General features: G+C 39.6%; 1 protein-coding gene across 1 annotated transcript in view; it reads left to right on the top strand.

The window, feature by feature from the left end:
* The window catches only part of CCDC192 (coiled-coil domain containing 192), a 219,107-nt gene that overhangs the window by 23,700 nt on the left and 171,747 nt on the right, over positions 1 to 23,660 (top strand). The window contains 1 exon segment of the mRNA XM_086705004.1: positions 11,650 to 11,757. Coding sequence (XP_086561130.1) covers positions 11,650 to 11,757 — 108 coding nt within the window.

Below are 23,660 nucleotides of genomic sequence, written 5' to 3'. Positions count from 1 at the left end.
ATCGGACAACGTACAGTCTATTTCACTTACATGATTAATTCCATTGTCAACATTAGTGTCCAGAGCTACACTGTCCAATAGAAATATAGTGCAAGTTATCTATGTATTTTACATTTTCTAAGGGCTACATTAAAAACTTAAATAGGTGAAAGTAAATTTTAGTAACATTTCATTTAACCTAACATACCCAAAATACCGTCATTTTAACACGTACTCAATTAAAAACTATATTACGAGGGGCACCTGGGTGGCTCAGTCAGTTAAGCGTCCAACTTTGACTCGGGTCATGATCTCACCGTTTGTGAGTTCAAGGCCCGCGTCTGGTTCAGTGCTGATGGCTTGAAGCCTGCTTGGGATTCTGTGTCTCCCTCTCTCCATGCCGCTACCCTGCTCTCTTTCTGTCTCTCAAAAATAAATGAACATTAAAAAATTATTTAAAAAATGTATTGAGATATCTTACATTCTCATATATTGGGCTGGGTCTTCAAAGTCTTAGGTGTATTTCACACTTACATCTCATTTCAAACGAACCACATTTCAAGTACTCAAAAACCACATAGTGTTAGTAGCTAGAGCAATGGACAGTGCTGATCAAGAGTGCCGCTCTTTATTTCATCTTCTAACTTGTCTCAGAACTAGGAAATGCACTCCTCTGTCAATTTTCTTTTGTTTGGGCATTATGAATGGAAAATGAAAAATTCAGCATTCTCAACCATGTTTAGTTGAAAGCCAAAAATATAGAAATAGCATCTCCCCTTTCACACCTTGAGAGATGATGCAATGATTTTGGCATCACAGTAAGAAATTGAAGGATGATTATTAATTCTACCATTGCATTGTACCTCCAGTTAATTCCACAATTCTTTGGCTTCCTTTTTTAGCCTTTTCTTTTTTTAAATCATAGTTGGAAATAATTGATAAGGGATGATAAGAAATAACTCCCACAATGATTCAGTAGCAATATGTTTAAAATGAAGGAAAAACAAGATCACTAAGATCACACAATATATGTTAGCTTTATAAAAGGCTCCAGTGGATGTGTTGATAATTGCCAGATATAATGAGTTTTATTATTTTAAAAATTAGTGTACATATTCCCTTTGTTCTTTGTAAAAATCTCTAAAATAGGATAAAAACCATGAAGTATAGATTTTTTAAGAATAGAAGAGCTCAAAAAAAGAAACTCAAAACTACTATTGGGTCTAATGAACTCTGATGGTATATTGAAAATGAAATTGCATTAATTAGTATATTAGTATATATGGAGAAATTTCACAGATAAATATATATTTTAAATCTTTCTTTTTCCATAAGTTTCTATCTCACAAGACAGCTTATCTCAAGTTTTTGCCCCCAAAATTCCTTGAGGGGTGCCTGGGCTGGCTCAGTCAAAAGAGCATGTGACTCCTGATCTTGGGTTATGAGTTCAAGACCCACATTGGGTGTAGAGATTACTACAAAAGATGAACTTAAAAATAATCCTTGGAAAACTTTTTTGCATAGTCCTAGTCCACATTCTTGCTCTTCTTCTCTCTGCTTTTCATCTCAGAAAAGGCTAGCAAGAAAGTCAAAAAAGGGAAGAAATGGAGACAGCCAAGTAAAAACCTGCTTTAGCAGGTGGAAGAGGGTATAGAGGCAGAGCCTTCTTCTACTACATTTTGAATTTTTGCTCTTACAGTATGCATACTGACTTATTTTTTCTAATGAGGAGTAATCAGGCTAGGTACAGTCATATAATAGGAAGACCAGTCAAGTTTCTAAGACTTTCTGGCCTTCATAATCAAACCTCAGCCTCTTACCTAGGCTGCAAGCTCCCAGAAGCTACACAAAAGAAACATAAAAAAAACAAACAAAACAAAACAAAAAAAACCCAGAGATTAAAAAGGGGAAGATTTTTGAAAAAACCTTCTTCTATGGCTCAGGGGTTACACTAAGTATTTTTCTGAATTACCACATTTAATTATCACAGCAGCCTCCACCAAGTTATCATTTTCTCCACTTTTATGGATGAGGAAATGAAGGCTCAGAATAATTAACTTGCTCACTTAAAGTCATGCGCACGGTAAGTAATAGTCAGATCCACATCTCAAATCAACAAAATCCATTCTAGTTAGTGTTAAGTGGAAAATGAATTACTGAAGGATATTAGGTATTTCAACAGGTTGTCCAGGAGAGTCAGAGAACTAGGTGTGGAAACCATGGTCAGTTAATCACACCAGATTCTGCTGAGGTACCTACTATTGCTGCCACTGGGCACAGACCCCACCTCACCTGTCATTTCCCCTGAATATGAGATATTACTTCTAAGTCTTCTGTCACTTCACCTCTAAAAACAGGATGACCCTGTCTACCTGTCCAGATTCTGTTCTATTTGGCACCTTTTTCATACCACTCTCCTCTACGTTGAAGACTCAGGCTGGTGCGTCTAATTGGTGGAGCCTAAGTCACACGCCTACATCTTGGATGCAAAGGATGTTTGGGAGGGCGTTCCTGGCTTTTTCACTTTGGAGAGATGGGATTCGTGAGATGGGAAATTTTCCAAAAACAGAAGGACACTAGGCCATCGAGACAGCATGATAAATGGCTACCTCAGGGTGCAAGATGAATTAGCTATAATGGTCTTCTCATTTCATAGATGAGGAAGCTGGAGCCTACTGGGTAGCTAATGTTGGCCATGCTGTGCCCTCTTCTTAGATATTCTGGCCATGCTCCTTAGTCATATTTTGACTGAGAGGCCTTAAAAGAAGTGGAAATTCACAGCAAAAGAGAGCTCTCCCATCGGTCCTCTGCTTACCTTATCATGTTGGAATGTACTATGGAAACTGTTACTGAACTTTTATCTGATCTAAAAGGATCCGTGAGACATTTCTCCTTTAGATCTTGGTAAAGAGAGGAGTGTGTACAAATGTTGGGGGCAGGGGAAGCCTTCTCATGGAAAAGGTTTCTCATGGAACATCAAGTTCAGCTGAGGATTTTCTAGCTAGGTTCTGGAACAATATCATTAGAGTACTGAAGTTCTGATCATTACAGTTACTTTTCTTGAAATTAAAAAAAATTTTTTTTTTCAACGTTTATTTATTTTTGGGACAGAGAGAGACAGAGTATGAACGGGGGAGGAGCAGAGAGAGAGGGAGACACAGAATCGGAAACAGGCTCCAGGCTCTGAGCCATCAGCCCAGAGCCTGACGCGGGGCTCGAACTCACAGACCGCGAGATCGTGACCTGGCTGAAGTCAGACGCCTAACCGACTGCGCCACCCAGGCGCCCCTTGAAATTTTTTTAAAGTTTACTTATTTAGAACCTAAAATTCACTGGTGGAAAAAAAAAACTACCTTCACACTCAACACTTTCAATTGTGAGACATTTGTTGTTGTTTTTACATGGTATAGCAATAATTTATTCACCAAACTGTGTGAAAAGCCTCAATTAACTTGGGCAATAAAAGGCTATCACCTCCCCTATAAGCTAACCCAAAAATCCTAACCGGAAAATGCAAGTGCATTTCCTAAACCACTGGGATGGAGTGGGAACATGAAAACGTTGTTGGTTAATATTTCAAAGTACTCAAAGTCTAAACCTACATATGATGTGCGAAAAAATTAAATAATCCTGTCACAGAAAGACTCAATGATTCAAAACACTATCTTTACTGTTGGGAAAGGTATTTGTATCATGTCCCACTTAACAAAAATTTTATTTAGAAACAAACAGTATCCTCTGAGCATTTTTTCTTAAAGAAATAAACATCCAAATTTTTTCATTTTGTTCTCCCAACAATCCTGTGAAGTAGGCAAACAACACTTGAGCCACTTTTAACATCAACTAATTTCTTTACTCCATTATTTATCTGTTTATACATTTGTTTTATACTAAGTTATTTTTAACTGTGGTAAAATATGTATGACATAAAACGGACCTTTTTTTTTTTTTTTTTAATTTTTTTTTTTTTTCAACGTTTATTTATTTTTGGGACAGAGAGAGACAGAGCATGAACGGGGGAGGAGCAGAGAGAGAGGGAGAGGGAGACACAGAATCGGAAACAGGCTCCATGCTCTGAGCCATCAGCCCAGAGCCTGACGCGGGGCTCGAACTCACGGACCGTGAGATCGTGACCTGGCTGAAGTCGGACGCTTAACCGACTGTGCCACCCAGGCGCCCCAAAACGGACCATTTTAATGATGTGTAAAGTGTGCAGGGCAGTAGGGCAAAGCATGTTGAGATTTTTGTGCAACCATCTCCAGAACATTTTCATTTTGCAAAGCTGAAACTCTATATCCATTAAATAAGTCTCTATTTTTTCTCTCACTCATTTTTTTAAAGAAATCGAAATCCGTTTTTAATAGCAAATTACCTATGTTCTTTAAAATTTTTTATTTTGAGTGAAGTACGATGTCATTATTAAACTTAAAATGTTCAGTAGGATAGGTGAACACTGGCTGCTGTGAGTCGGCAGTTGCCAGAACCAGGCCTTCCGGGGAAGGTATGCTTCCTGCTCTACCTTCCAGAAAGAGAAACTAGGTTTTGAGTTTGGGGCATTTCCCTAGCCCTAGGAAAAAAAAGATTATTATTTAAAAAAAAAATTTTTTTAACGTTTATTTTTGAGACAGGGAGAGACAGAGCATGAACAGGGGAGGGTCAGAGAGAGAGAGGGAGACACAGAATCTGAAGCAGGCTCCAGGCTCTGAGCTATCAGCACAGAACCGCGAGATCATGACCTGAGCCGAAGTCAGCTGCTTAACCGACTGAGCCACCCAGGCGCCCCATAAAAAAAAAGATTATTTTTTTATTCACCTGTGTGATGTACAGTAGAGGCAGCAAGAACATAGTGGTATTCTCATTCATTAAAATTTGGTATTTTATTTTAGAATAAAAATTAAAGGTAGCTAGAATATAAATCAATTCCTAAACAAGGAATCCCTAATTTGGGCTATAGGGATGGCATTGAGAATGTGGCTTCAACAGTCTACAATTACATGCAAAATGGTGGTCATGTGTGCTGTGTGTGTGTGTGTGTGTGTGTGTGTGTGTGTGTGTGTGTGTGTGTGTTGCGTGCACATGCATGCAAAACATGCATGTACACTTTTCTTTCTAATAAGAGAATTCATAGATATTATTAGGTTCTAAAAGAGGTTTGTGATGCTCTCATTTCTAAGAAATTGTCCCATAAAATCAAAATGGTGGAGGTCACAGAACAAATTCTGTAACATAATATGAACCCAAATTTAGGTATCCTCATACCCAGTCCCTGCTTTCCGGCTAATTTTCCTTAAACAATGGTAGATACACTGTTTACTAGGGACCTTTTCTCCTCTGATGGTAAGAAGCTATAAAGCAATGTGATTTCTGATGGATCTAGAATCTTTGAAAAAGGTTAGGACTGCCACTCACCTCCTTCTAACATCTATCAGAGTCCTCATCAAAGAGAAAAGAGCAAGTCCCCAAGGCAAAGAACTGTATATTATGAGTGAGCATAAAAATATTGAATTAACTACCAAACTTTTGACATTCTTTGATTTTTACATTAAAACTAAAATCCTTCGATTTTTGTATTGGAGAGAAATTCTAAGCCTAAGAAATCTGGTGAGGGTATTAATCCTGTCGGTCTTGTTACTACCAGTTTCTCCATTGCTTAGCGTAGTATCCAGCAAATAGTGAGTCTTTAATAAATATTTTTTGAATTTAATGAATTGAAATGCTTTGAACTGAACTAAAATGACACCTTTAGCTTGTTAAGAGTTTCAGGTAAGCCATTATTTAGTTATTTATGAAGCTATCAAATGTCACATGGTCATTTCTCTTTAACTTCCAGGGCAACAGTCTTTTTATAAGTTAATATCTGAGTCAACAATTCCTTTTGAATCCCTCTTCTTTTATTCTTTTTTCTATCAGTGATGCTATAGAAATGAAAAAGTAGTGAAACCTTACACAGGAAGAAAGGTTGACCTTTAGAAATGTGGTTTTTTTCTAGAAAAGTAGTATCCTGGAACTTTGCGATGGCAACTTGATAGACTGTACAGGTCCATGTTGGACTTAGACCTGGGGAATTCAGAGACCAAAGTTCAGGAAAGGCTGCCTTATAAAACATTCAATTCATAATTTAACAAAGATGACTTAGACAGAGGGTCTCTATACTTTTAGATTTCCTGAACCCACACAAATTTCCACCTCCAACATAATTGGGATTAGTTCTCATAGCACTGCCAACTTTTCAATTCTTCTGAAGAAAAAAACACTAAAAGAATAATTTCCATATATTATCACCATCATTTGTTAAAGAAACATGCTCTTAACACCAAAATATATAGAATGATCAAAATCTCAGAATAAAGGACAGTTCTTTAAATGGAATACATTTGGCTTCATGAAAAATTCATTTTTTTTTTTTAATTTTTTTTTCAACGTTTATTTATTTTTGGGACAGAGAGAGACAGAGCATGAACGGGGGAGGGGCAGAGAGAGAGGGAGACACAGAATCGGAAACAGGCTCCAGGCTCTGAGCCATCAGCCCAGAGCCCGACGCGGGGCTCGAACTCACAGACCGCGAGATCGTGACCTGGCTGAAGTCGGACGCTTAACCGACTGCGCCACTCAGGCGCCCCCATATTTTTTTAAAGAATTTTACTTCCGTCTTTTTCTTGCTCCTGGTGGAAATGTTATCACAAACCAATACTGATCAATGGGCTAGCATTTGGGAAGCGCTAATACAATTAAACTCATGGGGTCTGAGGTTTCTTCGTTTCCACTTCCAAATCTACTCTCCACCCTTCCCCCACTCTGCTCTTTTCTGGGGAAGCTGGTCTCTCTGAACTTGTCATTCAGGAGCTCTTGCCCTCTGGTTTTATGGTAGACTCAGCCCAACGGAGATAGAGAAGAGCACAGGGTGAGAGAAGGGGAGGTCAGGCTATTTATTCCACTGGTCCATCTACCATTATGACTAAGCACAGGTTGGCTGTGGTTGTATTTCTCTACCCAGGCCGTCAGCTTGTAGACATGGCCCCCTGCTCAAGCTCTCTTTCTAGCTTCTCTAATAATACTCTGCCATTATCTCTTCAGGCTCTTGACTCCCTTCAGGTCAAGATGAGGCAAAGGTAATCTTTGGCACTTCTTGGGAGTGTCTCACCATCCTTTCTTCATGCCCTTAACTGTGCCCACATGTTTGTAAATAGTCCCTTCATTAAACTCCCCTTAATCGCTCCTTTGGAATGACTTTCTGTTTCCTGCTGAGATGTGCCCAACACATTTTTCATTTAAAAATGAAAAACTGAGGCCCCAAGAAGTAAAGCCCAGATGTCACACAGCTCAGGTCACGTGGTCAGGTCCAGAATATGGCCTTCCAGATTACAAACAGTGTTGTCCTTCGTCAGTGCTCATCTGTCATCCTCCCGATGGCTATTTTCTTCCCAGTCATACTGATAGGCAGTTTCTGGAACCATCTTTTCACTGGACTTTGGCAATAACTGTAGTTTGTTCAAGTTTTAAATAAAAAAACCTCATATTAGCAGACTATTTCAGCAACTCCAAAACAGAGGAATACTGTTTCCATTAGAATGGATTGGAATCAGGAAAAACTGAGTTTTTTAAATTGCTGCTTAAGTAGAAATTGGCAAATGAGACTAAGAAACTATTGCAAAAGCTAAGCACAAAAGGACACAAGGATGATGAAATTTCCACTGTAAAATGAATGCTGATCACCGAAGATGGGGTTGGGATGACATAAACTGTCCAGAGTAAGGGGCTGAGGTGGGAGCCTAGGGAAAAAGTTTCATCAGCATGAGAGATACGAGCAGGTTGTAGAAGAGTAAAGAAGTTTAGAGCCTCCAGTGCCTGTTAAGCAGGGGGGAAAGCAGTAGTAAATAGAAGAGACGTTGAGCTGAAGCTTGACCACTGCGAAATGTGTTGAAAGCATGTTTTATCGGGCATGAAGTTACTGCGTCACTGAGGAGAGGCCGCTGTTGGAACCCTGGACATTACAACTTTTAGACTGCTGGAAATATTTAATCGTCTTAACTGGACCCATGTCAAAAAGCTCTTCTGTGAAAGTGCTATTTGCTATAATCACACCTTTAATCAGCCATGTTACTTTTAAATAAACACACATGCACATATTTAACCTATTAACTTTGTTCTCGCCGCATACTTGAATTTCCCACTGTTATCATTCCATCATTTACTCTTACTTAAGTGTCTCTCTGAGGACATTCTCTTTATTAGGGTTTAAAAATAAGCTAGAGAGTTTTAATAGCACATGATTCTCTTTAAAGGAGTTGGGGCAGTGGAATGACCAATAATCACATTAAGTGAGCGTTTCATCTGTCTGAGTTACCTGCTTTACCATATTTAGTCTGCACAAAAACCATCACCCAATTCCATGGCCATCTCCTTGCATTCTGCTACCCTAGCTTGTACCTGGCCTTTGGCAAACAGAATTTCCCCAGTGCTCTGATCCCTGTCAGCGTCCCAGACCAGATACATGGAGAATATTCCCCAAAGAAGCCACTGTTAGCAGAGAGGGCTGCCCCTCTGGTGTAACCACCAACTTTGCCTGCTGCGGCTTCATCAATGACTACTTACTGGGCTCCTACTAAATGCTCAGTGCTGTTTAGTCTGGTTTCTACAGGCATGGGCCTTTCTATATATTGCACATGGATTCAGAGGCAGGGGAAGGATTTGGGTCAGAGACCTTGAACCAGTCCTGAGGAGGGGAAGGAGTGTGTATGGCTGAGGAAGAAGAGGGAGGTCATCCGAAGATAAAGAAATACTGACGTACTTAAAAGTAAGGAAGGGGATGATGAAAAGATACTGAGATGGCTTAGTGACATCGAGAAAATTTAAAGTAGAAAAAAAAGAATAGATTTTCCTCTAGATCCTCAAGTGAGGAAACTCTACAACTAAACAAGAATTGACTGTTACAATTTTGTATAAGATTTGTCAATTAGAAGACTGTTAACTTGAACACACATGCATAATGCTCTAGTGTCTTTACTGTAATCACAGTTTAGTGGATTTTTAAATATATTTTTTATTTAAAATTTTTTTTAAAGTTTACTCATTTTTCAGAGACAGAGAGACAGAGCATGGGCAGGGGAGGGGCCAAGAGAGAGGGAGACACAGAATCTGAAGCAGGCTCCAGGCTCAGGGCTGTCAGCACAGAGCCTGACGTGGGGCTCAAACTCAGGGACCGTGAGATCATGACCTGAGCTGAAGTCAGACGCTTAACTGACTGAGCCACCCAGGTGCCCCCAAATTTTACTGGATTTTTAATCTGTCCCATTCTTTTAGTTTAATCATCTTGGTTATCTTAGTTCCATGTACTGAAATGACTGGTTTGATATTTAGGTAGACATTTTTAAGGCAAAAAGCAGAAGTTAAAAACTGGAACTCCCATTGAATTGCTGGAATTCACCACTTGAAAATCCACAGACAGGTTCAAAACCCAAACCCCTGTATAAATCATACATGTGACAGCATTTAACAGACTTTTGACTTGTATAATTCACTCATCAATTACTTTAACTACCAAGACAGATTGCGTTCATAATAAACACAAATGGCTTTAGATGGGGTGTGCCCAGAAATGCCTGAAGAATAAACTTAATGGTAGAAATCTCATCTGCTGGTCTTCTGCCCTTGTATCCTCCAAAACTAGGATAAGGACTAATGACACCTAACTTCTTTAGGGTCCTTGAAATGACACACACACCTCTAAAACATCTAACCCTACGTATGTGCTTATTCCTGAAATTATTCTTGATTGAATTTGTATTCCTTTGTTTGGTAAGTGGGGGTTGCCTTCCATTAAAGACTGCTGGCCTTTACATAAACCATTTTTACCTCTGTGTAGATACACTTATGGCTCTTTCCCTTAAGGGGGAAGGAGATTAGGAAGGCAGGAGAATGACAGCTTACACTGGAGTATGGATGCAGACGATAGACTGCCTTCTTCACAGTTTGCTCAGGACTGTCCCTACTTCACAACACATGGCAATTTCTTATATCTATCTGCATAAAAAGTCCTATGACATTTAATAACAGTCTTCAATCAATTCTGTTTCATTTGGCCTTGACTTACAAAGCTTTTATCTTACTGGAAATGATTGTCCTTTTTGGCTAGGGAAATTTGGGATGTTTGGAGAGAAAGACCCAGAGAAACAGATTAGTTTGATCTTACTTGATCTACTCACAAAAAATTTAAGAAACTACCTTTTGAGATCAAACGTTAGACAGGAAGAGTTTCCCTGGAAATGACAACTAGATCTGGAAATCCCAATCTTTTTGGAATATTTGGGCCTCTTGAAATTTCCCCTTTCTGCATAAAATGTTTCACAGCATGAATTATCTACAGGTGTAGATATATAAGAATATTGTTTTGAGGCTAATTTTTTAAGATTTTTCTTCTGGACTGACTTTTGAAATGTATTGGAATCATTATGGGATGCTGAGGATCAATGATTCATTCCAAATATCATTGTTCTAGCCCAAGATGTTCATCCCCCAAAGTCTGATTGGTGCAGGGGGTGTGTGAGAGGGGGATTACGCAGCTGTGTGTGATCTAGGAACCAGGCTGTTTTGGAACATAGCACCATTTCTTTGCCCTGCATCCTATGGAGTTTCATTTTATCAAAGGCCCATGGCAGGGTCCTAGGGTTGAAAGTACTGTATGAACAATTGTATGATCTTTATGGCTGGTTCCATTTACCACCAGATGGCTCTATTGTATCATTAGGAAATGCACACATGTATAAAAATGGTGGGATCCTAGACCAAAGGAAAAATACAAAGCACCAGTCAAAAAAAAAAAAAAAAAAAAAAGAACACAGTTCTTTCTTTTTATGGGGTTAATTGGAGGCAGTTAGAGGAGCCTGCGCATTCATAAGGAATTCACAAGGAAGGTCACAATCCTAGCACATATGAGGTCTCCCCTTTCAAGTTTCCATATTGCTGTGTAATTATTAATTGTCGGGATAGCCAGAGTAGTTAGGAAGTGCTTTTGTCTGGGGAGGGCCTGTGACTGATACTTCCTTACCAATTGTGTATACTCTCCTGCTTGTGGATGAGAAAGGGCAACTTCAGAACAACTTGGAGAGGCAAAGTCTACATATACCTCTGCTAACTTGAATCCTATTAGCCATATTCTGGGCAAGAATGAGCCGATTCCAAACCCTGTGGTATCTTTGCTTGAATGAACCTTGGGATGGGAAGGTGGCAATCAGAGGAAGCAGGTTTCTCTGAGTTTACATGGTTCTATTCCTCAGGAGAGGTGAATGCTAAAAATAGAGGCACTCTAGGTGACATCTCTCACTAGGAATGTGAAATTTTGGTCTTAGCCTCTTGAAGGAAAGTTCTGTTTGTATCAAGAAAAAAAAAAAGCTGCAAACTAACCAAACTCCAGTGTGGATAATTTTAGTCTAACTTTCTAAAGCTGTTCATTGTCACAATTTAATAAGCATTTTTTTTACCCTCCTTTTAGACACTAAACTCTTGAGTAAGACCATTGTTTTTATAACATTTCACTCTTTTAAATTACTGTGTTGAAGAAAAAGAGATGATTTGTGTGAGTTTATTAACTCTATCCTTAGCCCATAAAGTTGTTTGAGATGCACTCAGGAAGCTATCCGTATCACAAAATGATATTTGATTATTGTTTTAAAGAAAGAGTCCCTGGAAACTGGACAGATGGCGTTTACTTTGGCACAACTTGAGGCCTTGGAGATTTGCCTGAAGGAAGCAGAAGAAAAGGCTAAAACCTTATCTGAACAGGTAATACCTGTCGTTCACACTGGAAATGTATGTTCCTTAAGGGTGCAGGAGAACAAATGTAAATCTAAATACTTGTTTAAAAAAAAAAACAGAAGGAGAACAAACTGTTAATTCCCAAAATAAAGTTGGGGGGGGGTGTTGCAAAATGGTACAAGTTTCCAGTTATAGAACAAATAAGTCATGGAAAGAAAAGGCACAGCATAGGAAATAAAGTCAGTGATATGGTAATAGTGTGGTATGGTGACAGAAGCTAGCCATACTTATAGTGAGCACAGCATAATGTATAGAGATGGTGAATCACTATGTTGTACACCTGAAACTAATGAAACATTGTGTGTCAACTATACTCAAAGTAAATAAATAAATAAATCTGTTAAAAAATTTTTTTTTATGTTTTATTTTGTATCTGAGAGAGAAAGAGAAAGAGTGTGAGCAGGGGAGGGCCAGAGAGAGAGGGAGACACAGAATCTGAAGCAGGCTCCAGGCTCCGAGCTGTCAGCATAGAGCCCGATGCGGGGCTCGAACTCACGAATTGGGAGATCATGACCTTAGCTGAAGTCGAATGCTTAACCGACAGAGCCACCCAGGTGCCCCTAAATAAGTCTGTGTTTTGACCTCTGCCCCTATTGATGCACATACATGCATGCATACACACACCAACACACGCACACAGAGGCCTTCATTCATTTTAGGTATAACAATAATTACTTCAGTCTTCATGGATTTTTCCAGCCTTTAAAACTCCTTTCACGTTTGTATTTTGATTTCCATTCACCCTAGCCCATGAGTTAGGCAAGCCATCTTTAAGCAAGTAGTTCTCCTGAATCAGTGAAGCGTATTTGCATTGCAAACATCAGATAAGTCCAGAGGTCAGATAAAACCTCCAGGGAGCACAGAGGAGCAATTTTCTCAAATTGTTGGAGGAAACAGAGATTTGGCTTCCCTCTTGGGTCTTTAAAACTCACAGGAGCGGTGGAGCCCAACCAGTAGTGGGCTGTACTCGACGCTCTAGAGATGACCTAGCAGGGCTTTCATGTCAGACACGGTGACTGTGGGAATCAGCAAAGCTCAGATCAGGGACTGGCCCATTTCCCAATATTATACTTTGTAAACAGTGTAGTGCACAGCACAAACCCCAATGTTAATTGTTGCCTCTCCTCCTGGGCAGTGGGGTTTGGCCCCTGAGAGCAAAGTCACTCCCGGAGATAGTGAGTAGAGGAAAAAGGACAGAAATGTTATCAACATTTATTGATTTATTGTGAATTGATACATTTTGTTATATAATTTTAGAAACTTTTGAAGAAGTTTTCAGTTTTTTTTTGCGTACTAAGGTCTGTCTAGCAAAGTTTGCTTACATCAGAATTTTATAAGAATTTTTGTGGAGGGGCACCTGGGTGGCTCAGTAGGTTAAGCGTCTGACTCTTGGTTTCAGCTCAGGTCATGATCTCACAGTTTGGGAGTTCGAGCCCCACATCAGGCTCCTCGCTGACAGTGTAGAGCCTGCTTGGGATTCTTTCTCTCCCTCTCTCTCTGCCCCTCCCCTGCTCATGCACCCGTATGCGCACATTCTGTCTTTCTCTCATTCTTTCTTTTTTCTCTCTCAAAATAAATAAATAAATAAATAAATAAATAAATAAATAAATAAGTAAGATTTTTTGGAGAGACTAGGGTAGATGGTGCTTGTGTTATATATTACAAAAAGTATAATTAACATGTAATGTAATGACACACACAAATGGCCTCCATTTCTTTTTCCAATTTACCAAAAAAGTGCATCTCTTCCTTCGGGATGTGTTTGTTATTTACTAAGTGTGGTTGATGTAAAAACTTGCGTCAGTTAATGAAAGGGTGTTGCCTTAGGCCCAGACCCATTTGGAAAAGTTTCTATGTCAGCCACATGCCATCACCCTGGCTTGCCAATGGGTCTTGCTTCTCAAACAAATAAAAACAAGTCTCAAACTGTAGCAAAATTCTGAGTTATAAAGAATATAATGATGGACAAGAGCCTCCAAACCTGGAAGAGATTTTGAATGGCTAATGAAAAGAGGGCACCCTGGCCGGTATTAGGTTGCACAGAGAAGATATATATGTTTATTTTGTAACTGAAGGCCTTTTAATGTCTTCACATTTAAACCAATAAAATTTGATTCACCCATAAAAGTAATCATTCCGTTTGTTCTTTATAAAATATTTTTATTTTACAATAAAAACAACCAGCCCCTAACACTGAAGATTCTTAGCTCCATGATCCTTTCTGTAATATCAATTAGTTCCATTTTTTAAAGTATTTGCAGATTAAGTATATAAAATGCTAACTGGATTTTACTCAACTTCTCTGTACCTACAGTAAGTAAGATGCTACTTAGATGTTTGGGGAAGAAAGATATATAAACAGGGCTTCTGTACCCAAATAGCTCACAACCAAAAGAATCATTGAAAGAGGAAGTAAGGGGTGCCCGGGTGGCTCAGTTGGTTAAGTGTCAGCCTTTGGCTCAGATCATGATCTCTTGGTTCATGATTTTGAGCCCCGTGTCGGGCTCTGTGCTGACAGCTCAGAGTCTGGAGTCTGCTTCAGATACTGTGTCTCCCTCTCTCTCTGTCCCTCCTCCACTTGCACTGTGTCTCTCAAAAATAAATTTTGTTTTTCCAAAAATGAATAAACGTTAACAAAAAAAAGAAAAAGAAAGAGCAAGTGAGTGAAAATACGTACTTGTATAGCTCCAGATAAACTCTACAATAGCACTAAATTGCAGGGTCTGTGTGTATTCCTTTCCTGAAGTATTGCCTTTGGAGTTGCCAAATTTGTATAACCAAGTGAATTTCATTGAAAAAAAATAACCATATTACAGGCATTTTCAACACTACATTTTTAATTGAGTATTTTATTAGATTTAGCTGTCTCTACTATTAGAGTTGAAGAGTTAATCAAATAGAGACACTGCTGAGAGGATTCAATCCTGAAAATTTTGCTTCTTCCAGTACTTTAGTTTTTAGTCTTATTCTTGAAAACATAAAAAATATGAGAATATTCCCCTCCCCCCATATTTAAATTCAGTAGACAGTTTTAAAATGTGATGACAGAAGAATAGGGAAAGGCAAGGGAAGTAAAAGACCTTCCGTGAGGCTGAGATAGGAAAATATTTCAGAATCGAACACCTGTGTCAAACAATCAAACATTTGTCCACTGGGTGCCACTGTCTTCCTTACCAGGCTATGCCACTGAGTGATTACAAAAACAGAAGTTGTCATTAGTATTCAAGACAATGATGTGTGTGTGTGTCGGGGGGGGGGGGGGGTGGCTATTTTCTCCTATATCCAAGTATGCCTGTTAAAGCTTCTTTTAAATATCATTAATTTAGGACTTGTCATAAGGATAGTGGAAAATACTAGCCGGCTTTCACTGGTAGTCCAAATTATTTTTGTCAGTCCTATGGCTGAATATTGGCCAGACAGGCTGGTCTGGTGGCCCAGAAACAGGTTGAGGAGGCAGAGGTAATGGAGAGGACAAAGATTTGTGCTGGAACCAAGGAGTGGAAGCTCATGGTATTGTTAACTAATAGATCCTGCCTTTGAGAAAAGGGTAAATTTCACCGTTAGCCAAAGTGTTACCTCCTGGCTTTGCCTCTTAGAGAAGAACATAGAATTTACTGAGAATGGAAAGTATAAATGCCTAGGGCTTCATCTACACGAAAGCATCTTTTGGTCCTGTGCCTCAGTTTACTTATAGTGAAACTTTCTAAGGTCCCTTCCAGCAGAGTTTCTACTGGTTCACTATGAAGAAGAAACCTACAAACAGTGACAAAATAAGAAGATTGTGTCCACTTCCTCTGTGACATCACACAGTAAGCAGAATTCCTTGTTGGTTTCCCTCTAGCTAACAATTTTTCTTTATTTCTCTGCAGTCATGTCTCTGTTATAAAAATAAAAGCAATATGAGATCAGGATAATCGGCGATTAAGATTTATAATCTGAGCTAATTACAGCTGTAAGAAGTTTGCAGCAACTCAGTTGGCCAGAGTGAGAAAGGGGCATGAGAATCAAACTTTTGTCCTAGGTAATACAGTAAATAACTCATCATTACCAAGTTTTGCTGAAGAAAATACTTGATTATATTTCCAGTAGGTTGAGATCAGTGGGAGGAAATGCCTGGAAATTAGGTAGTAGATAAAGAACCAAGAGGACCAAGTAGAAGCAAGGGAAAGTGTTAGGGACTAGAGACAAAGGAGTAAAAACGCTTCTGGAGGACCATAAAAAGCAGTTTTTGCATGTGTGCTGGTTTCTATCAGCAGTGCAGATGGGAGGGATGAAAAAAGGGGCTTGGGTGGGCTGTAATTTGGGACCACACACAAACAAATAGATCCCACAACTTTTGTGCTGAGATCCAACTGTTTCCTGTGCAAAGGAAATGTCAGGAAAAGCCACAGTTTCACAATGGAACCCAGATCCAGAGGTCTCCCAGTGCAGAGCGACTCGGCAGGGCAGTTCCTGAGACACTTCCTCAGGCAACAGTTTTGGCCCATGTCTCTCCCATTCATCAGCAGCTTCTAGTTCCCAGCTCCTAGCAGCAGACCCAGAAGAGCCCAGGCTCCACTACTTGCTAGATTAATGACCTTGGGCAATTTATGTAATCTCTCTGAGTCGCAGCTATCTTATCTAAAAGGGGGTAAACAAACTGGTATCATAGGGCACTTGTGAAGAGGAAATGAGACAAGTGTATCTGGCTCTTAGTAGTTTCCCAATAAAGATTCATTTATCTCCACTTTTAGTGGTCATAACAAAACTATATAGGGGCTCCTGGGTGGCTCAGTTGGTTAAGCCTCCTCTAACTCTTGACTCCTGATTTTGGTTCAGGTGATGATCTCTCTCCTTTTCCCTCCACACCTCCCCACTACCTCTCAAAAGAAAACAAAACTGGGTGGTTCTCTGTGTCACATGTCATGGGCTAACGTGTGTGTGTGTGTGTGTGTGTGTGTGTGTGTGTGTGTGTAAGGAGCTTCTTTTTTTACTGGTGTGTCTCAAAAAGTTCGAAAGACACCCAAGTTGCAACATAGCAGTTCTTCAGCATTCACCCTCTTAGAGTCTCTCAAGCAGGAAACCTCCCCTCCCACCCCAGTTCCCTTGTCCTAGCTTGGCTCTCTCAGGATCGAGCTTTCTCTTCCACTCTTTTCAAGGTATTCTTGTGGTAAAGGGACTTTAAGTCCTTTAACCTTTTCCATCCTTTCTGCTTCATCTCTTGGGTCTTTTATTTCCGCCCATTCTCTGATTTTGCTCAGAGTGGGAGCTGAATGGGCAGTGGTGGTATGTGGTCATTGCAGGGTTTTATGGAGAAACTGAGGAATGGGGGAAATCTGTGATCATTCCTTCACCAGGGAGGTGAACCCACTAACAACTACATAGTCAGAATTAGCTTCATGTGTCTTAGGGATACCATACCTAGAAAATAGTGGTTGCATATGAAGTGTGCCATACACTCTAGCTAGTAAAGAGATGTGATTTGATGCAAGAGCTAGGAGGCTCATGACCTGAGCCAAAATCAGGAATTAGAAACTCAACTGACTCTGCTACCCAGGCACCCCATCATGGTTCCTATTCGTAAGAACATATGGTCATAAGCCAAAACCGTTGAAAAGACGTTTCCTGGGGTGCCTCAGTTGGTTGAGCGTCTGACTCTTGATGTGGGCTCAGGTCACAACCCCAGGTTTGTGGGATCCAGCCCCAAGTTGGGCTCTGCACTGAGTGTGAGCGGGCTTAAGATTGTCTCTCTCTCTCTCTCTCTCTGCCCCTCTTCCCCACTTGCACACACACACACACATACCCCCCCCCCCTCTCTCTCTCTAAAAAATAAAAAAAAAAAAATAGAAAATAAAAGAAGTTTCCTATTCAAGCAGCACTGAACAAAAACTTATCTCAGTTCCCAAACTGGAACCTGGAGAGCTCTAACCAATTGCTGGGCACTACCCCCCAGAGTTTCTGATTCAGTAGATCTGGGGTGGGGCCAAGGATTTTCCTTTTTACAAATTCCCACTCTAAGTTGAAGTTCCAGGCCTCATCCAAATCTTCAGGCAAAGGGTTCTCTTCATCCCTGTCCCATGTCCCAGCAGCAAAGAAACTGATTTAATCAATTAGGATTAATCTTGGGTACATAAAACAAACAACCCCCCAAAAGAGTGGCCTAAACAAGACTCATAGAATATACGTCTAGACACAAGCAGCCCAGGACAGGCCTGGTAGCTTCACAACCCTCAAAAGCCTGGGCTTAGTCTCTTCATGCATTCACAAACACGGCTTCCAACATCCAAGATGTACTTGCAGAGGCAGCCATTCTATACACAGGTCAGGCAATACGAAGAAGGAAAAAGCAAATGCAAAATAGGGCAGACAAGTGCCACCTGTGCAACCCCTTTTAAGAACTTTTCTCAAAAACTCAGTTAAAAAATTCTTATATCCCTAACCACTGCTATTTACCTGGGGGCTAAGAAATATGAATATTTAGCTAGGTGCATTGCCACCCTAGGAGTATGAGGATTCTTTTACTAAGAATGAGAGTATTGGAGATTAGGCTGGCAAATGGAGATCTCTGCCTTGCTCATCCAACCCCTTAACCATTCTGTTGCACATAGTGCTTTGTCCTGGTAACTTCAATGTTCTACATCTGGATATCAGGTTTTCCAGCGCTGTTTGTTGAAGAGCTGATTCTTTCTCCTCTGAGTGGCCTTGATAGCCTTGTCAAAATCAATTGTTCATAGATGTATGAGTCTGTAGACTCTCAGTTCTGTTCCACTGCTCTGTACCTCTGTGACTTTCAACAGGGACTCTCTGGTTGGAAACCCCAGGTAAATTTTTGAGTGGAAACTTAGATTTGGTCTTCTGGGTACTTTACCAAGATACTTTCTTATTGTGAGAAGGTAGTGGACCTCTCTTATTTATGCGATAGCTGGAGATAGAATGAATCGTCTAAGTGATCCTTCACCTTAAGCATTTAGTATAGCAAGCAGGCAAGCAAAGACAAAAGACTAATATGTTTCACTCTAATAACCCAAAATAATTCATCATTTTATACCTAAGACTCTAAAATAAACTCCCATTATTTGCTTCTTAGTATTCAATCTCTGTTTTCTTTAACTTTGGGAATAGAAAAAGAATAGAGATCTTCAGCAAGTTTTTAGAGGCTAGCTATGTGTTTGAATGGCTAAAAGTGATTCAATACATACTGAGACTGCTCTCCCAAAATGTTCTGGTTCTTTTTTCATTGTTGAAATGCAACAGTAGATCCCTTGATGTCAAGTTTATTTGAAATAAGTAATGTGCCCTTGGTAGGAGTATTCATTTCTGCAAATGCTCAGAAATTATGCTTGATGTGCCAATCTGAAATCATGAGTTTTTGTGAATGAGTTTTTGTTTTCCAATCTATTTAGAAGTCTACTTTAATGCCATAAAGTCACAAGCAGTCTGTTTAACCTGGAATGTGTTTCTTTACACCATGAAACCTAGTTACTGGAAATTTCATTTAACACTCTGCTTCTGGTTGATTTTACAGCAGAATTCCCTCTTAACACACAAACACGTTCCCTCTTACTGAAGCAGATGCCAATTCCCCCCCACCGCCCGCTTATTGGATTGTTGGGCATTAAGTGAGAGCGTCAGAGAATGTAAGGGAAAAAAATATGAGCTGGTGAAGAGATGTGTTGTTTTGAATAGAGTCAGGCACAATGAAAAATGGGCTTCTGTTACTATTGTTGTTACAGGAGGGACACATGGACTGCTGGCCTGTTACATAACTAAAGACTTCCTTTTGCTTATAAATGTCAAGATCAAATAGAGGTCAGTTTTAAATAGCTGACCGGGCACTAATAAATGTGACTTTCTTGTCTAAGAAAAAGCAAAATGCCTTATCCCTTATGAGTCATGACTCCGCTGATAAGAACAGGTGTTTTTTGTGTGGACATTTTCTTTATAAGGTTTCGCAGAGATGGTAAACTTTTACTTTCCTTAATCTTTATAAGAAAATTAGTAAATCATGTATATGATTTTGGTAAATTATTCATTTAATGTTTACTAAGCCTGTACTGTGAGCAAAGCATTCTTCTAGGTACTCCTATGTATGTTAGCCAAAGGCCCTGGAAAGTCTTATCCCCATTTTGCAAATGACGAAAGCTCTTTTGTGGGACTGCAGTCCCTTATCTGCTCTTTCTATACATTTCTTCCTTGGTGACTTGCCCTAAAGCACACAATGTGCCAAGAAGAGCCACCTCCTCATCATTAGTCCTGATCTTCTTCATGATCCCAGACCTGACTATCCAACTGCCTACTGCATAGTGCCATCCAAGTTCTCATTCAACTCAAAATCTACCTGTTAATTAGCTTCCTGCTTCAAATTTGTTCCTTCTCTCAAATTTGTTCCTCCTCGTCCCTAAGCTGGGACAGGTGCCCCCAGCCACCCTGTGGTTCATATTAGAAATCTAGACAGCTTTGATTCTTTCCTTTTCCTCATTCCACACATCCAGTCAACTGCTAAGCATTATGAATGATGCCTCTCAAATAGTTCTTGAATACATCTTCTTTTCTCTCTCTCTCCCATCATCGTCCTGGTTCAGGCCACCAACTGCAGAAACTTTCCTTATGGTCCTTGTTTCATTATGGTCCTCAGTACCACACCCAGAGGGAAGATTCCACAACGCATATTTCTCCTTGGCTTAAATCTTAAATTAGTCCCCTTACACCATCAAGGGCAAATCTATATTCCTTAACAGATCCTTCCATCACTAGTAGTCAGATACCCCCTACTTGTTTCTCCAGTTTAATCTTACACCACTCCCTGCATACCACGTTTGATTCCTCGTACACGCCATATTCTCCCTTACTTTTCTCATTTAAGAAGAAACAAAAGGCTTTGTTCCTCAGAGCCAAGTTTTATTTAATATATTCTTTTCCCTCTGCTTCTACCTATAATTGCTCCCGCTACTTCCTTCCCATTATCCACAAAATCCCAACAAACTCCTATCTTAAGATCTTCAATTAGATGCTCCTTCCTCAAAAATGCTTTTCTTCTTCCTTCAAGTTTGGGTTAGATGTCCTTCATAGGTTCTTTCATAGTCCATCACCCACTTCCCCACCACCACCAATTATAATTACCTTACTTTACCATATGCCTCATGGAAGAAGTCCCGACAGTGACTTCCCTGAAGTCTCAAATCAAGTTACAAGCCATCCACTTTATCTCTCTGATGTCAAAGCTCATGCCCTTCCCAATATAGCAATTTGAGTTGACTGATAGGCAATGGGGAACCTTTAAATAGGGCATATTCATATTTGCACTTAAAAATTCTGAGGGTACTCATAAGGACAAATTTGTGAGGAGACCAGAGCCAGGCACATCGGTGTGTAGCTCTTGAAAAAATTCAATTTGGAAATGGTAAGCGCCCATCAGTGGTGAAGAGAAGATAGACTCAAGAAATACTTAAGAGTTGGATTTAGTGATTAACTAATGGAAAAGTAGTACCCAAGACAAATCTCAAGCTTTAGGTGACTGGGTGATCAACCGTTACCCCAACTACCTTAATATTTGAATCATTAAATATTAAAGGTGATTCATTTCCTTTGGAAGGGTCTATGTAAGCTCAATTTGCCCCACGTATGTTCTGGATTCTTCTCAAAGCTTTGTAATTTGGATTTCCTCACGTAGGTCTTATGAATGTTGTAGTCCTTTAATATTACATCAGACCCTAGATCTATGTCTTTGAAATAGGTTTTTCTTCTCATTTGTCAGTTCCTGGGGTTTTAAGGTGAAAATATCAGATGGCCATGTGGTTTGTGTATGAAGATCTTATTTATTAACCTCAGGAACAGTTTAACGTTTAAACTTCAAGTTGTATAAATGCAAGTCTCTTGCCATCATTGAATGGATGTATAGTCACAGGGCAGTTCTGGACATTCCTTAGAGGATGTTCAAAGTCAAAACTATGAGCATAATAATACTAACAGATTATTGGCATTTTCCATTATCATTCTTTAACAACTAGATGTTTCCCAGATGTTACAAGAAAAGATTGAACGCAGAGCAGGTATGTGAAACCAGCTGCCCTGTATTAAACTAAACACTGAGGAGGTCAGGGAAGAAAGGGAAACTCCTGAGAGAAACTCAATAATGGCAGAATGCATTTCCCCCAAGCCAGAGAGCAGAGTCAACTCTGAGTCCGACCAGCAGGGGGAGTCTGAGCTCTGTTCCATGAAAGAACTCTAAGAATGTGCTGGAACTTGGACAGACTGGGGGTATCCTAGGAACGAGTCAGTCCTAGGCCACTACAGCTGTTGACTTTAATTTCTCAGAACCTGATATTATTGTTTTTTGACTTTTACATCCAAACATTTGACCTTTATACCCAAGTCAATGATTAATTGCCTCACTTTTTCCCATGTCTCATTTCTCTCTGATATTCTTATCCATTCATAAGACCCAGAGAGTTTTTTTGGAGATTAAAGAAATCTTAGGAATCTCTGTGCCTGCAACCCTAACTTTATATTTCAATTATTGATTGATCTTTGGTAAATATTTCTATTTTCACTCAGAGCTTAAACTTTCCTCTATTATTCAGAGTTTCTTTCCCCCCAAAACTTGGGGGTGTTAAAGGTTGAATTATGTCCCCTCCAGATTCAACTGTTGAAGTTCTAACTCCCAGTACCTCAGAACATGACCTTATTTGAAAGTAGCGTTGTTGCAGATGTAATTTGTTAAGATGAGAACACAGTGGAGTAAGATGGGCCCCGAATCCAATATGCCTGGTATCTTTATAAAAAGTAGAAATTTAGACACAGACATACTGGCAGAAAGTCACAGGAAGACAAAGGCAGAGACCAGGGTGATGCATCTACAAGCCAAGGAATACCAATGATTGCTAGCAAATCACCAGCAACTGAAGGAGAGGTGTACAAGAAGTTCCTCGGAAGGTTCCTTAGAAGGAACCAACCCTACTGACTTTTTAATCTTGGGCTTCTAGCCTCTAGAAATCTGAGAGAATAAATTTATGATGTTTAAGCCACACAGTTTGTGGTACTCTTTTACAACAACCCTAGCAAATTTATATAGGGGTAACTATGCTTCTAAATTATAGGCCTTTGCAGATCTATTTTAAGATGTGCATGAACCTAGAAATGGCTGGAAATAGATTTTTAAAGGCAGAAATATTAATAAATGTAAAAGTCTGTTTTGTCCAGGATGGAGGTAGGATGAGGAATGTGTTGTTTGTTTTCAGCTATAAAACTGAAACGAGACAAAACCAGTTTTGTGAACTAAGTGTATCTTCAGACATAGGGGTTCCTGCCCATTCCACAGGTAGAAGAGGTAATTTATAAAGTGCTTACATCTGTTATTTATTGCCAAAGAATTTCATAGTTTTTAGTACTAGTCCAAGTCAGCTTACAGAGCATTTAGCACAAGGGAAGCCTTTGTTTTTAAATGAAATCACTCCTCTCTCTGTAGTATGAGCTCTGCAAGATTTGTTGAGACTCAGTTTGTTTTTGAATGACCCTGGAAACCTATCTTGCAGTATTATTTGCTGTGTGTCTGTGTGTGGGTTGTGTAGGAGATCTAGGAAAAAAGACAATGAGAAGAGATAAAGATGAGAATTCAAATTAATTAATGGGGTGGTTTCCATAATTGCACTCATTGATGGATTGGGTGGATGATGAGAGAAAGGGAAGTCTGGAATATATTTGTGGCTTACACATATAGATGGGTAATTCAAGACAGAAGTCTGGGGAACATATAAAATATGTGGACTTCATTTTGAATACATTAATTTTTAGATGCCTAGTGTACATTCAGGTGCCAATATTAAGTAGGTTGTTGGATATACATATACTTTAGCTTGAAGCTAAGTGGTTGTATGTAAAAAAAAGGGGGGGGA

Source organism: Puma concolor, chromosome A1, assembly GCF_028749965.1.
Source record: "Puma concolor isolate L17-30 chromosome A1, mPumCon1.1.hap2, whole genome shotgun sequence".
Lineage (NCBI taxonomy): Eukaryota > Metazoa > Chordata > Mammalia > Carnivora > Felidae > Puma > Puma concolor.
Note: the sequence above shows the minus strand (reverse complement) of the source record. Positions and strands in the feature narration are given on the sequence as shown.